Source organism: Ranitomeya imitator, chromosome 7 (genome assembly GCF_032444005.1).
Source record: "Ranitomeya imitator isolate aRanImi1 chromosome 7, aRanImi1.pri, whole genome shotgun sequence".
Lineage (NCBI taxonomy): Eukaryota > Metazoa > Chordata > Amphibia > Anura > Dendrobatidae > Ranitomeya > Ranitomeya imitator.
This window is the reverse complement of record NC_091288.1, coordinates 184763416-184780509: the sequence shown is the minus strand read 5'-3', so window position 1 is coordinate 184780509 and position 17094 is coordinate 184763416. Positions and strand designations below refer to the sequence as shown.

The 17094-nt window shown below is 43.8% G+C and overlaps 1 protein-coding gene across 3 annotated transcripts in view; it reads left to right on the top strand.

The window, feature by feature from the left end:
* Window positions 1-17094, top strand: part of LOC138645813 (oocyte zinc finger protein XlCOF7.1-like) — a 160105-nt gene that overhangs the window by 139036 nt on the left and 3975 nt on the right. For all 3 annotated transcript variants that reach the window (XM_069735331.1, XM_069735330.1, XM_069735332.1), the window contains exon 2: window positions 15416-15524. In XM_069735331.1, the coding sequence (XP_069591432.1) occupies window positions 15464-15524 (61 nt within the window). In that variant the 5' untranslated portion in view covers window positions 15416-15463. The remainder of the gene's footprint in view (window positions 1-15415; window positions 15525-17094) is intronic.

Sequence of the window (17094 nt, the reverse complement as noted above, 5' to 3'; positions counted from 1 at the left end):
AAAGACTTAGCTTTTGCTGAATTGGTCAGAGTGTCAGGAAAATCCTAAGAGCAAGACTCCAGGCAGGAACAATGACAACTGGCATTGAATGAGGGAAAAGGCCAGACTAATATAGCCGAGCAAGAAAGACGATCAGTGAAAACAGCTGCTGAAGCTAAATCCAAGAAGCAGCCATACCACTCAAAACCACAGGAGGGAGCCCAAGAACGGAATTAACAACACTGGGCCACCTGCAAAGACAATGTCCCAACCGGACTCAGCATACCCAGTGGCCAAAGGCGGGAACAGCTACCTTCCGCCGGGCCGCTGTACACTGCTACCAAGGCGAAGCTGACCCGGCATTGGGGGCTACAACTAACCAAGGGGTGGAAGACATGGAGGAAGTGCTACATGAAGTAGACCCCATGCAGGCAGCCCGGGCAGATAATCAACAACAGCATTGATAGGTCGTGTGGGTTAATGGGAAACGCATGCAGGGACTAAGAGATTCCGGAGCAACTTTGACCCTTGTGAAGCCTCATCTCATCCGGGACCAAGAGAAGACGGACCGGACAGTGGCAGTCCGTGTAGCAGGGGGAGCCATACATCGACTGCCCACTGCCAGGATTCACCTGAACTGGGGAGTTGGGGATGGCCTTGTTGAGGTCGGCTTGATGAAGGATTTGCCTGCAGACATTTTGCTGGGAAATTACTTGGGGCCCATGTTGTCTGCCTTCTCGGTTGCCCCTCTGGCTGAGACATATCCTGTGACCACCCAGAGACAAGCTCGAGCTGCGGAGGTGGAATCACACTCAGAGGAGACCCAGGTAAGACATCCCAGCCCTACACGTATTCCCATAGCCAGACACATTTCTTGGGCCACCCCAGATGAATTTAAGAGGGAGTTACTTGAGGATCCTTCATTGGAGGGATATCGTGGGAAGGCACAGGAGGGGAGAGGGGTACTGGAAGGGGAACAGTTTATATGGAAGCAGGGACTCCTCTACCGGATCACAGAGCAGCACCACACAGGGACGAGCCCCACTATAAAATGACAGCTGGTAGTTCCCAAGAAGTATAGGCAGGAGTTACTGCGAATCTCTCATGACATACCCTTGGCCGGGCACTTCGGCGTCAGTCGCACCAGGCATCATCTGACACAAAACTTCTTTTGGCCGGGGGTAACCTATGATGTTTGTCAATACTGCCAGACCTGTGACAGTTGCCAGTGCATTGGCAAGAGTGGAGATCGATGCAAGGCCAAATTACGCCCCCTCCCCATTGTGGAGGAACCATTTAGCCGAGTAGCGGTCGATCTGAAAGGGCCGTTAGCCAAACCCAGTCCGTCAGGGAAAAGGTATATATTGACAGTGGTAGATTATGCCACACGGTATCCAGAGGCGGTTGCGTTACCTAACATACTGGCAGAGACGGTGGTGGCTGCCTTGCTCCAGGTTTTCTCACGGGTTGGATTTCCCCGGGAGATTATCTCAGACCAGGGTACCCAGTTTACAGCAGAGGTGACCAACCAACTGTGGAAGCTGTGCGGCGTAAAGTCCATTAGAAGCGCCCTGTACCACCCGCAAACCAATGGGTTGTGTGAGCGCTATAACGGGACGTTAAAACAACTCATTGGGACTTTTACTAGGACCTACAGGGACTGGGAGAAATTCTTGCCTCACCTCCTGTTTGCCTATCGAGAGGTGCCCCAAGAATCCACGGGGTTCTCCCCATTCGAACTGGTATACGGGAGACGGGTAAGGGGACCCCTAGACTTAGTGCTAGAACACTGGGAAGGGGAGGGCACCATAGAAGGGGTACCTATTGTACCCTATTTGCTGTAATTCCGGGACCGCCTACAGGAGCTGACCCAGGCTGTACGTGGGAACATGCAGGTGGCCCAGCGGCGCCAGTGCGTATGGTACGATCGGAGGACCAGAGAGCGCACCTTGGAAATAGGGCAGAAGGTCCTGGTGTTAAAGCCTACTAGGCAGAACAAGTTCCAAGCTGCATGGCAGGGGCCCTACCAGGTAGTGGGGAAAATAGCCGACACCACCTATAATGTCACCGATTGTAACGACCCCAGGGTTTTCCGCATGTTCCACGTGAATATGCTGAAGCCCTATCGGGAGCGCCCTGAAGAGGTAGTGGTCATCTGTGCACCTGAAGCAGAGGATTTAGCCGGACTTCCCTTGCCTGATGTCTTAGGGGAGAGGACTCAGTCTAAAACATGGGACCAGGTACACTGGGGTGAAGACTTAGGTCCCCGGGAGAGACAGCAGCCGGAGTAGTTGTTGAGGCAGAGACAGAGGATGTTTTCGGGGAAACCCGGGTACACTCACCTGGCACTACATAAGGTTGAGACCCAGGATCAGACCCCCCTGCGACAACCCCCCTTCCACGTCCCTGAGTCTGTACGAGAAGGGATGCGACAAGAGATACAAGAGATGTTGCGTTTAGGGGTCATTGAAGAGTCAGATAGTCCCTGGGCTTCCCCCGTAGTGTTAGTGCCCAATTAGGATGGGAGTACACGGTTTTGTGTAGACTATCGTAAGCTCAATGAGAAAACAGTGATGGATGCGTATCCCATGCCGCGTGTGGATGACTTGTTAGACTGGCTGGCAGGGGCAAAGTATTTGACCACCATCGATCTATGCAAAGGCTACTGGCAGATTCCCCTTAGTCCTGATGCTATTCCCAAGTCGGCATTTGTCACCCCGTTTGGCTTATTCCAGTTTTGAGTCATGCCATTCGGGATGAAGACTGCCCCGGCGACCTTCCAGAGGCTGGCTGACCGGCTTCTGGATGGTCTCCAGGACTATGCGTGTGCCTACCTGGATGACATCGCCATCTACAGCGCGACATGGGAAGAGCATCTAAGTCACCTAGAGACAGTATTAGACAGGATCCACAAGGCCGGAGTCACCCTGAACCCAAACAAGTGTCTTGTGGGCAAAGCAGAGGTTCAGTATTTAGGACATTGGGAGGGAAGTGGGAAACAGAGACCAGAACCAGCCAAGATCGAGGCCATAGCCAAATGGCCCACCCCACGCACTAAAACCCAGGTCATGGCGTCTCTAGGGACAGCGGGGTATTACAGGAAATTCGTTCCCAATTACAGCAGCGTAGCCAAGCCCCTCACTGATCTGACCCATAAGAACCAACCCCGCCAGGTAACCTGGACCCCAGAGTGTGAGGAAGCCTTCCGCCAGCTAAAGGACGCCCTCACCAATACCCCTGTATTGGCCGCACCCGATCCAACTAAACGTTTCCTTGTCCACACAGACGCTTCTATGTTTGGATTGGGGGCAGTACTGAGCCAAGTCGGGCCGGACGGCCAAGAACACCCGGTAGCTTACCTGAGTCGGAAACTACTGCCTTGTGAAGTGAGCTATGCGGCCATCGAGACGGAGTGCCTGGCAATAGTATGGGCACTGAAAAAGTTACAACCATATTTGTATGGATGACAGTTTTCCCTCCAAACGGACCATAATCCCCTAGTCTGGCTTAATCGGGTCTCCGGAGACAACGCCAGATTACTGCGGTGGAGTTTAGCCCTACAATCTCTGGACTTCACCATCCACTACAGACCCGGCAAACAAAACGGTAATGCCGATGGACTAAGTCGACAAACGGAACTCGTACCAACCCCATAAACTTCGGTCATCCCCAAAACCGATCCGTTAAGGATCAGACTGTGTATGCCGATCGCGTCACTGAAAAGGGGAGCCGTGTTACAGAACCCCCAGCACCAAGAATATGTTATGCAGTATATATTATGTATAATAGGTTCCATGTGAAATGCATCAGTCCACATGCTGTGCCCCTGGACAAGATATTCTCTTTCTGACCTCCCCCCACCTTTGTAATTCCCACAGTAAATAGTGGCAGGCTCCGGCCCCCTGCGGCTATTGTAATGTATGTGTGGCCAGCTGTTTCCTATTGGCCTGCCCTGTGTATCTGTGTTATATATTCTGTGTGCTGTAAATAAAGGTTGTTCTTAGACTGGAAATACGTGGGGTAGCAGTCAGCTTTTATATGCTCTCACGTAATCAAGGAAGTCCGGCCAGCGTCCTTCATTCAGAATCCAGCAAAAGCAGATTGGACCCCCTGAAACACGGGGTGGTACTGAAAGAGGTACCCCAGCTTGGTAGACCCCGTTACAGTACCCATAAAACGTAAACTCGTCCCGCAAAAAACAAGACCTCACATGACTTTGTGGACCAAAATATGGAAAAATTATAGCTGTCAGAATGTAGAAATGCAAAAAATATTTTTTGAAATAAAAGCGTCTTTTAGCGTGTGACAGCTGCCAAACATAAAAACCCGCTATAAATACCCGCTATGAATAGTAAATCAAACCCCCCCTTTATCACCACCTTGGTTAGGGAAAAAAAATAAAACAGTGTATTTATTTTTTCCCATTAGGGTTAGGGCTAAAGTTAGGGTTCGGGCTAAAGTTAGGGATGGGGCAAAAGTTAGGGTAGGGACTAGAGTTGGGGTTAGGGTTTGGATTACGTTTATGGTTGGGTTAGGGGTGTGTCGGGGTTAGGGTTGGGATTATCGTTAGGGGTGTGTTGGGGTTAGGGATGTGTTGGGATTGGGATTATGGGTGTGTTCTGGTTAGGGGTGTGGTTAGGGTTGGGATTAGGGTTAGAGGTATGTTGGGGTTAGGGGTGTGTTGGGGTTAGGGGTGTGGTTAGGGTTGGGATTAGGGTTAGGGGTGTGTTAGGGTTAGGCTTGGAGTTAGAATTGGGAGGATTGCATGCTTTAGGCACATCAGGGGCTCTTCAAACGCAACATGATGTCCGATCTCAATCCACACAATTCTGCATTGAAAAAGTAAAACTGTGCTCCTTCCCTTCCGAGCTCTGCCATGCACCCAAACAGTGGTTTACCCCCCAGCGTACTCAGGACAAATTGCACAACAACGCTTGGGGTCCAATTTCTCATGTCACCCTTGAGAAAATAAAAAATTGCGGGCAAAAATCATTTTTGCAAAAAAATTACATTTTTTATTTTTACGGCTATACATTATAAACTGTGAAGCACTTGGGGATTCAAAGTGCTCACCACACATATAGATAAGTTCCTTAGGGGGTCTACTTTCCAAAATGGTGTCACTTGTGGGGGGTTTCCACTGTTTAGGCACATCAGGGGCTTTCCAAATGCGACATGGCATCCTCTCTCAATTCCAGCCAATTTTGCACTGAAAAGTCAAACAGCGCTCCTTCCCTTCCGAGCTCTGTCATGCGCCCAAACAGTGGTTTACCCCCACACATAGAGTATCGGCGTACTCAAGACAAATTGTACAATAACTTTTGGGGTCCAATTTCTCCTGTTGCCCTTAGTAAAATAAAACAAATTGGATCTGAAGTAAATTTTTTGTGAAAAAAAGTTAAATGTTCATTTTTTTTTTAAACATTCCAAAAATTCCTGTGAAACACCTGAAGGGTTAATAAACTTCTTGAATTTGGTTTTGAGCACCTTGAGGGGTGCAGTTTTTAGAATGGTGTCACATTTGGGTATTTTCTATCATATAGACCCCTCAAAGTGACTTCAAATGTGATGTGGTCCCTAAAAAAAATGGTGGTGTAAAAATGAGAAATTGCTGGTCAACTTTTAACCCTTATAACTCCCTAATGTGCTGATGTAAAGTAGACATGTGGGAAATGTTACTTATTATGTATTTTATGTGACATATCTCTGTAATTTAAGGGCATAAAAATTCAAAGTCGGGAAATTGCGAAAGTTTAAAATTTTTTGCCAAATTTCCATTTTTTTCCACAAAAAACGTAAGCAATAAAATGGAAATTTGACCACTATCATGAAGTACAATATGTCACGAGAAACTAATGTCAGAATCACCGGGATCCATTGAAGCATTCTAGAGTTATAACCTCATAAAAGGACAGTGGTCAGAATTGTAAAAATTGGCCTGGTCTCTAATGTGCAAACCATCCTCGGGGGTAAAGGGGTTAACCAATGAACTGCAGTCATGGTGGATATAGTATTGTTCTGGATAGGGATTAGATTGATAAATGAATCCGATGGTTTGTGTATTCCTCCATTTCCTTATCCTCCTGTCTATTTAGGTAAGTGCTGTTGTATGATAGTGATATTCAGTTATCCCTGTTTTGTATTTGTGTCTTGTTTCTCTTACATTTCTGTACCAAGCCCCATGGGGTAGGGGAGGGGACAGATTAGTGTTTAAAAAGATCATAGTAAGGTTGGAGACCCAGACCTCTCTACCATCAAGAGAACCCCTGAGACAGGGATAGTAACATAGTAAGGTTGAAAAAAGACATTTGTCCATCCAGTTCAGCCTATATTCCATCATAATAAATCCCCAGATCTACGTCCTTCTACAGAACCTAATAATTGTATGATACAATATTGTTCTGCTCCAGGAAGACATCCAGGCCTCTCTTGAACCCCTCGACTGAGTTCGCCATCACCACCTCCTCAGGCAAGCAATTCCAGATTCTCACTGCCCTAACAGTAAAGAATCCTCTTATATTTTATATACTTATACATGGTTATTAGATCGCCCCTCAGTCGTCTTTTTTCTAGACTAAATAATCCTAATTTCGCTAATCTATCTGGGTATTGTAGTTCTCCCATCCCCTTTATTAATTTTGTTGCCCTCCTTTGTACTCTCTCTAGTTCCATTATATCCTTCCTGAGCACCGGTGCCCAAAACTGGACACAGTACTCCATGTGCGGTGTGACTAGGGATTTGTACAGAGGCAGTATAATGCTCTCATCATGTGTATCCAGACCTCTTTTAATGCACCCCATGATCCTGTTTGCCTTGGCAGCTGCTGCCTGGCACTGGCTGCTCCAGGTAAGTTTATCATTAACTAGGATCCCAAAGTCCTTCTCCCTGTCAGATTTACCCAGTGGTTTCCCGTTCAGTGTGTAATGGTGATATTGATTCCTTCTTCCCATGTGTATAACCTTACATTTATCATTGTTAAACCTCATCTGCCACCTTTCAGCCCAAGTTTCCAACTTATCCAGATCCATCTGTAGCAGAATACTATCTTCTCTTGTATTAACTGCTTTACATAGTTTTATATCATCTGCAAATATCGATATTTTACTGTGTAAACCTTCTACCAGATCATTAATATGTTGAAGAGAACAGGTCCCAATACCGACCCTGCGGTACCCCACTGGTCACAGCGACCCAGTTAGAGACTATACCATTTATAACCACCCTCTGCTTTCTATCACTAAGCCAGTTACTAACCCATTGACGCACATTTTCCCCCAGACCAAGCATTCTCATTTTGTGTACCAACCTTTTGTGCGGCATGGTATCAAATGCTTTGGAAAAATTGAGATATACCACGTCCAATGACTCACCGTGGTCCAGCCTATAGCTTATCTCTTCATAAAAACTGATTAGATTGGTTTGACAGGAGCGATTTCTCATAAACCCATGCTGATATGGAGTTAAACAGTTATTCTCATTGAGATAATCCAGAATAACATCCCTCAGAAACCCTTCAAATATTTTACCAACAATAGAGGTTAGACTTACTGGCCTATAATTTCCAGGTTCACTTTTAGAGCCCTTTTTGAATATTGGCACCACATTTGCTATGCGCCAGTCCTGCGGAACAGACCCCGTCACTATAGAGTGAGTAATGGCTTATCTATTACATTACTTAAGGTACCGTCACACTAAGCGACGCTGCAGCGATACCGACAACGATCCGGATCGCTGCAGCATCGCTGTTTGGTCGCTGGAGAGCTGTCACACAGACCGCTCTCCAGCAACCAACGATGCCGGTAACCAGGGTAAACATCGGGTAACTAAGCGCAGGGCCGCGCTTAGTAACCCGATGTTTACCCTGGTTACCATCGTTAAAGTAAAAAAAACAATCACTACATACTTACCTACCGCTGTCTGTCCCCGGCGCTGTGCTTCTCTGCTCTGGCTGTGAGCGCCGGGCAGCCGGAAAGCAGAGCGGTGACGTCACCGCTCTGCTTTCCGGCCACTGTGCTCACAGTCAGACCAGAGAAGCAGAGCGCCGAGGACAGACAGCGATAGGTAAGTATGTAGTGTTTGTTTTTTTTACTTTAACGATGGTAACCAGGGTAAACATCGGGTTACTAAGCGCGGCCCTGCGCTTAGTTACCCGATGTTTACCCTGGTTACCAGCGAAGACATCGCTAAATCGGTGTCACACACACCGATTCAGCGATGTCTGCGGGGAGTCCAGCGACGAAACAAAGTTCTGGACTTTCTTCCCCGACCAGCGACAGCACAGCAGGGGCCTGATCGCTGCTGCCTGTCACACTGGACGATATCGCTAGCGAGGACGCTGCAACGTCACGGATCGCTAGCGATATCGTCTAGTGTGACGGTACCTTTAGTTCTCTTAGTACTCGTGGGTGTATGCCATCCGGACCCGGAGATTTATCTATTTTAATCTTATTTAGCCGGTTTCGCACCACTTCTTGGGTTAGATTGGTGACCCTTAATATAGGGTTTTCATTGTTTCTTGGGATTTCACCTAGCATTTCATTTTCCACCGTGAATACCGTGGAGAAGAAGGTGTTTAATATGTTAGCTTTTTCCTCGTCATCTACAACCATTCTTTCCTCACTATTTTTTAAGGGGCCTACATTTTCAGTTTTTATTCTTTTACTATTGATATAGTTGAAGAACAGTTTGGGATAAGTTTTACTCTCCTTAACAATGTGCTTCTCTGTTTCCTTTTTGGCAGCTTTAATTAGTTTTTTTAGATAAAGTATTTTTCTCCCTACAGTTTTTTAGAGCTTCAATGGTGCCATCCTGCTTTAGTAGTGCAAATGCTTTCTTTTTACTGTTAATTGCCTGTCTTACTTCTTTGTTTAGCCACATTGGGTTTTTCCTATTTCTAGTCCTTTTATTCCCACAAGGTATAAACTGCTTACAGTGCCTATTTAGGATGTTCTTAAACATTTTCCATTTATTATCTGTATTCTTATTTCTGAGGATATTGTCTCAGTCTACCAGATTAAGGGCATCTCTAAGCTGGTCAAACTTTGCCTACCTAAAGTTCAGTGTTTTTGTGACTCCCTGACAAGTCCCCCTAGTAAAAGACAGGTGAAACTGTACAATATTGTGGTCGCTATTTCCTAGATGCCCGACCACCTGCAGATTTGTTATTCTGTCAGGTCTATTAGATAGTATTAGGTCTAAAAGTGCTGCTCCTCTGGTTGGATTCTGCACTAATTGTGAAAGATAATTTTTCTTGGTTATTAGCAGAAACCTGTTGCCTTTATGGGTTTCACAGGTTTCTGTTTCCCAGTTAATATCCGGGTAGTTAAAGTCCCCCATAACCAGGACCTCATTATGGGTTGCAGCTTCATCTATCTGCTTTAGAAGTAGACTTTCCATGATTTCTGATTTGGGGGTATGTAACAGACCCCAATGAGAATTTTATTACCATTTTTCCCTCCATGAATTTCGACCCATATGGACTCGACATCCTCATTCCCTTCGCTAATATCCTCCCTTAAAGTGGACTTTAGACAAGACTTTACATAGAGACAAACCCCTCCTCCTCTCCGATTTTTACGATCCTTTCTAAACAGACTGTAACCCTGTAAGTTAACTGCCCAGTCATAGCTTTCATCTAACCATGTCTCGGTTATTCCCACTATGTCAAAGTTACCTGTAGATATTTCTGCTTCTAGTTCTTCCATCTTGTTTGTCAGGCTTCTGGCGTTTGCGAGCATGCAGTTTAGAGGATTTTGTTTTGTTCCAATCTCCTCGCTGTGGATTGTTTTAGAAATGTTCTTACCTCCCTTCTGAGTATGTTTTCCTGGGTCTTCTTTGTTCGAGTCTAATGTTTTTCTTTCCGTCCCCTCTTCTTCTAGTTTAACGCCCTCCTGATGAGTGTAGCGAGTCTTCTGGCGAATGTGTGTTTCCCAGGTTTGTCAATGTTTTCATCCCTTGACCAAGGCATTGCACTATTTGATGCTTTTCGGCAGCAGAGAGAACCTTTTTTTTTCTCATGTTACTTGAAAACCGTGGCCAGCTTAATAATGTGGAACATCATTTTTAAGTAGTTTTCCTTTAATTAGAATCACCTAGAAAACTAATTATCACGTGTTTAAGATTGATTTCAGTGATCCATTGAGCCCTGAGACACAATACCATCCATGAGTTTATTTGAAAAACAAAACAATTAAATCTTTATGACATTTACCGTATATAGTCGAGTATAAGCCGAGATTTTCAGCCCATTTTTTGGGGCTGAAAGGGTCTCTCTCAGCTTATACTCGAGTCATGGTTGACGGGTGAGGGGAAGCGATGACTGTCGCATAGTCACCTGCTCCTGGCGCGGCCCCTGCATGTCCCATGGTCTCCTGGAGCCAGCAGCTTCTTCCTCTGTTCAGCGGTCACATGGTACCGCTTTAAAGTAATGAATATGGACTCCACTCCTATAGGGGTAGAGCCACATATTCATTACTGTAATGAGCAGTTCCAGTTGACCGCTGAACAGAGGAAGAAGCTGCTGGCTCCCGGAGACCATCTGTCCAGGAGAAGCTGCCAGGGACCGCGCTGGGAGCAACTGAGTATTTCATATTCACCTTTCCCCGTTCCACCGCCAGGCGACGTTCAGCCTTCCCGGTCCTCTTGCTGTGACAGTTCAGGTCAGAGGGCGCGATGACGTGTTAGTGAGTGCCCTCTGCCTGAACAGTCACTGCCGAGAGACGGGACGCTGAGGAGCATCGGGTAGCAATGAGAGGTGAGTATATAATTTTTTTATTGCAGTAGCATTACACGTGGCACATTTTTATATGGAGCATTTTATGGGGCTATAATGAACTGTATGGATCATTATATGTGGCATATTTTTATATGGAGCATCTTTTGGGGCCATAATGAACTTTAATGCAGCATTACATGGGGCATATTTTTATATGGAGCATCTTTTGGGGCCATAATGAACTTTAATGCAGCATTACATGGGGCATATTTTTATATGGAGCATCTTTTGGGGCCATAATGAACTTTAATGCAGCATTACATGGGGCATATTTTTATATGGAGCATCTTTTGGGGCCATAATGATCTTTAATGCAGCATTATATGTGGCATATTTTTATATGGAGCATCTTATGGGGCCATAATGAACTTTAATCCAGTATTACATGGGGCATATTTTTATGTGCAGCATCTTATGGTGCCATAATGAACTTTATTGCAGCATTATATGTGGCATATTTTTATATGGAGAATCTTATGGGGCCATAATAAACTTTAATGCAGCATTATATGTGGCACATTTTTATATGGAGCATCTTATGAGGCCATAATGAACTTTAATGCAGCATTACATGGGGCATATTTTTATATGGAGCATCTTATGAGGCCATAATGAACTTTAATGCAGCATTACATGGGGCATATTTTTATATGGAGCATCTTATGGGGCCATAACAAACTTTAATGCAGCATTACATGGGGCATATTTTCATATGGAGCATCTTATGGGGCCATAATTAACTTTAATGCAGCACTATATGTGGCATATTTTTATACGGAGCATCTTATGGGGCCATAATGACCTTTAATGCAGCATTATATGTGGCACATTTTATATGGAGCATCTTATGATGCCATCAACCTGTGTGCAGCATTATATGGGGCATAATATTCAATGGAGCATCTTATGGGGCCAATCATGAACTTTATGGAGCATTATATGGGGCTCCTGATTCAATATGGATATTAAAAAACACTTAACCAACTGATGTCTCAATTAATTTTACTTTTGTTGGTATCTATTTTTATTTTTGAAATTTATCGGTAGCTGCTGCATTTCCCACCCTAGGCTTATACTCGAGTCCATAAGTTTTCCAAGTTTTTTGTGACAAAATTAGGGGTCTCGGCTTATACTCGGGTTGGCTTATACTCGAGTATATACAGTAAATCCAATTTGCATAATAATTTGGAACACGGTGTACAGTGTAATGATTCCACATGGTCCTCTATACTGTAAATGGCCACACGTAGTCATCCATATAGTATATTGGGCCCCACATAGTCCTCCATACAGTATAGTGGGCACTAAATTGTCCTCCATACAGTGTAGTAACTCTATATTGTCCTCAATACAGTATATAATGGCCCCACATAATCCTCTATACAGTATAATGGCCCAGTATAATGGCCGCACTTAGTCCTCCATACAGTATAATGGGCCCCACATAGTCATCCATACAGTGTAAAGACTCCACATAGTCCTCTATTCCATATATTGAGCCCCACATAGTCCTCCATACAATATAATGAGCCCCACACACTCGTCCACACAGAATAGCCATACATCTTTCATACAGTACAATAGGCCCCACATAACCCTTCATACAGTATATTGGCCCCAAGAAGTACTCCATATGGCATAATGGTTCCCACATTAAAAATAAAAATGCTCAGCTCTCCCCAGTGCTCCAGACTCAACAGCGAGTACTGTGAAGCTCGTCACTGCTCAGCACAGCTGGAGTGGAATAGTGATGTTATCGCACCCGCTATGCTGAGACATCAGATGCAGAAGGAGAATTATGGCTGAGATTCCCTCATTAATTATTGCCTTCAACTGTATAGCAATCCAGGATGTCGAACAGTTGAAAGAGTGAGGCTGGGAAGGGGGCAGGGACTGGTGCAAACATCGTGGACCAAATATAATCGCCCTGCCAGATTTGGCCTGCAGGCCAGAGTTTGACATATGTGGTTCAAACCATACTGAACTTCATGTAAATATAAAAAAATGGATGGACAACTTTTCTAACATGATATTTATATCAGCAGAAATGAATGCCATGAAAAGAAAAAAATGCTTCCAACCTCACAAAAAAATAGCATGGATCCCAAGAATACAACATCTTCAGACAAAACATTGCTTAAATAATGCAAAAATAAAACTGCTAGTGCATTTAACCACTTAATACGTCTTTTAACTAACCAGAAATATAAGTGACTAGCATCCCTATACAGGTGATAATCCAGCAGCTGTTGGCTGTCCACTATAGCTGACAACTTGCTGTATCAGCGACGATCAGTGTTGGCACCGTCCAAATCTGTTTATCCCCTTAGATGCTGCTGTCAGTAGTGACTACATCATATATATGCTTAACAGATTGTGGGCACTTCTGCTTTAATCTGATCGACACCCTGAGATCATGATTGTGTGATCCTGAGGTTTGTCATGGGAATTCACAGCCAAATAGCGGCCTCAGAGTCTCCCGGCCATAGCGGCCTTTTCAGAAGTTAGCGACAGTTAGGTGGTAAAAATACACTTTTTCATTCCTGTCATGCCATTTTGCATTAATTCCTTAAAATCACCTGAAGGGTAAAGTAAGCAGTTTTCAATATGTGAGGGGGAGGTGATGTTTTCAAAATGGTATCACTTTCGAGGTTTTACAATATATACGACCCCCAAAGTCACTTCAAATCTGGATAGGTACCTCAAAAAAATAAATTTTGTAAATTTCCATGAAAAAATGAAAAACTGCTGCTACATTTTTAAACCTCCTAAAAGGCTAAAATAAAATAACATTTTATAAATGGTGCTGATGTAAAGCAGACATGAGGGAAATGTCATTTATTAATGTTTTTCTGTGTTTGACTATTGCCATTTTTTTACATTTTTGTCAAATGTCTTATATTTTTTATAAACATACACAAAACATATCAACCTAAATTTATCATTATTATAAATTATAATGTGCCACGAAGAAACATTCTCAAAATCAGTGGGATTTGTTGAAGCATTCCAGAGCTATTATCCCATAAAGTGACATTGAATTCTGACCAAAAATTTGGCCCGCTCAATAAGGGATTAATGAAGGAAATGACTTTGCCATAATGTAGTTACTCACAGCTCTTATCTTTTTCTTGCTTGCGGCTATAATACCCCTGATGAACCCCCGTTCCATCCATATGGGGGGGAAACGCGTCGGGCATTGGTCGGGGAGACTGCTGTCTTTTGCTTGATTAGATGTCCGGATCCATCTGATGAAGCCGTATACCCACCACGGACCCGTGTTACCTGGATCTATCTAACATTGCTTCATATCCACCACGGACCTGCAGATGAGTATTGAATGCTCTCTGTTTTTTTTTGCTGTCTTATGAGGGGGATCATTGTGTCCTGCCCTACTATTTACTGTACCTGTGGGGGTTTCGGTTTGGTGGGTTATGGTGGACCTGTCACTTTGTAACATATATTGAAACAATAACAGCACCTGCTCTTTTGAAATGTGTACTGAAACGACAATTACATTACGAGCAATTTGTTGGTACTTATCCTAAAGCACTGTTTCAATGTGATAAACGGGCAATCTCTATCAAGCATATATATTTTTCAATTGGGTGGAAGGAGTGATATATCTGGTTTTCTGGTTGCTGTATCTTGCTGCTTAACTGAGGTTTCTGATGTTAGTATACTATATGGTTGACTTTTTGTATAGCGGGTGACCATGTTCTTATATTTTAGCATTTGACTAAACCTCAAGTATCGTACTCCTTAACCCAGAAAAGATCGCACTTATTTATTGAATCTGGACAATACTAGTATCTTCTCATTCACCCTATTTTTTGAATGTTTTGCAGGCAGACACTGCTATAGACATAATTGTCTATTATACAAAATATACGCATATTTAAGCAGTAGCAAAAGACTCATTGCATATTCTTTATTTTTTTGTATATATTTTTCTTTTTTTCTATATTTTTCCGATTTATATATATATTTTTTCTCGCTATATTTGTTTTTTGTTTAAGGTATTTCTCCTTTTCCTTTTTTTTGGGGTGCTTGGGTTTGTTTTTGGGACATTTTCTTTATTCTATCCCTATTTAGGGACTTTTTAGGGCTTCTAGGGTCAGTCGACGTGGAGTGGGGGCGCCTACCGCTTCACATTAGGGTGCCTACCCCCACTGCTAGGCAGGACTTCCGTCAGGGATTTTCTAGGTTTTTTCTAGGGTTCCCTATTTAGGGTCTTCTAGGGATTCCCTAGGGTGAGTCGACGTTGAGTGGGGGCGCCTACCGCAGTAACTTAGGGTGCCAACCTCTACTGCTAGGTAGGTCTCAGTGTAGGTACTTCCTAGGGCCCTACAGGTACATAATTATGTTTGTTCTATTTTTGCAGTCTATGGAAAGAGTACTTTTTTAGTGAGTATTAATAAAGGTTATATTTTAGGTATCCTTGTTAGTTTTAGGTTTTTGTAGTTACTTACAGTGATGCCTGCTTCTATCACTACACACCACCGTACTGACTGCGGGCAGCACCAGTGATATAGGAGGCGGAGATGTCAGTATCTTTTGGTGGCTCAGGTGCCCCATGACCTTGTAGTAAAAGCCTCCATCTAGAACATTCCATGCAAGTTTTCCTTCTGTCTGTGATTTTTACATTATTACTTTCACAGCTTTGACATCCAGGCAAATATCTGAAGAAAATCAAAGCTGAAGCCATAATGGAGAAAGGAGAAAGTGATGTGCGGGATGATGAGTGGTGCAAAGAGGACGTTCCTACAGGTAACTGCCCCAGTGAGGAGTAACCACTAAATAAAGCAGAGAAGACTCAATATCTCCTCATTCACGGGACTGGATAATTTTGGGCTTGACGTTTTTTATTATGTATAAATGTATAGGAGCTATCACCTGCGCTATAAAAGTGAAAGTGAAGGTAAACACATGACGAATTGCTGCTGGCACTGAGGGGAAAAAAAAAACCAAAGATATGCAAATACAAGAGTCCGAGAACAAAACAGCAGTGTCGGTCACAGTGGGGACCTTCGTTATGGCTCAAGCAGAGAGATACTTAGCACACATGCACTTACTGAATTATCTGTAGTGATGATACAGCGTGGCTACACTTGCTCCCAAGGAGTGTTCAGTAGTCGGTCCCACAATAGAGTGGAGCTGGAAGGTCGTGTCAGGGCTTTCGCAGCTGCAATCCTCTTCACTAACCACGGGAAGTTGGACTGAACCACCTGCCTCAGGCGTGCCCCGGCCGGAAGCGACGCCGAAGCTATGGTGGAGTGTGGAAGGGGCGTGAATAGAATGTGACGTCACACAGGTAAGAGGACGGGGCGCGTATGGGAACAAAAGCAATCCAACGCGTTTCGAAGGATAAATTCCTTCTTCCTCAGGGCTGCAGTTCCCTGTGGGGCCCCTCCCTATATAGTGCTCAAACATTAACCCCTTCCTAGCCTCTTCACGTGACCTACAGAGGGGATCGAGTGGACAATCCACTTGCTGCATCTGGTGGTGATGATTACATTTGGCCATTCACAGAGGAACAAGTGTATGAAGCAGATTAAGTTGGGCGTACACAAAAAATACGAAATAAATAATAACAAATAATAAGAAAGAGGGTAAAAAAATAATTAAATATATATAAAAACCGATAACGGATGCACATGTAATCTTATACGCTTATTAGAAACTAAATAACACCGCAATTACGCGGATCATTAGATAGTGTATCCTTTAAGTAATGAATACATATCCTTTTATTGGTGGGTATATTAAGCGTGAGATGGAGAAGACATTGCGAATAGTGCGAGTTATATAAACATTATTTATAAAAACATGCCTTTATTAAAATATTGGGCTAAGAAGTGTGTGTATACATAACAAAAAAAAATAAAAAATTAGAATAAAAGAACATCTAGATAACATAAATAAGGGCTATACAGGACACCCTTTATCTCGGCACTTTGCAGAATATCATAACTGCTCAAGTACTAATGTCTCTTTCTGTGGAATCCAAGCTATCCAGCAGAATGCTAGAGGTGGCAATTTCGTAAAAATGATGTCTAGGGTGGAATCCAAATGGATTTTCACCCTTGATAGTTTAGCCCCAAAGGGACTTAAAAGGCGTATAGTCTACTATACTCTATGCGTATCTCTATGCGTATCTCTATAGTCTAGGCGTATACTCTAATCTCCTGGTTAACTCTCCAACCGGTTAATACATCTATGAGCCATCACCCATTTACATTTTATTAGCTATAGCTATTTTTGGAATGTATATCGATTTTAAATCTTACTAATTTTAATCTTATCTATTCATCCCCACTAATGTTGGGGGGTCTCAATT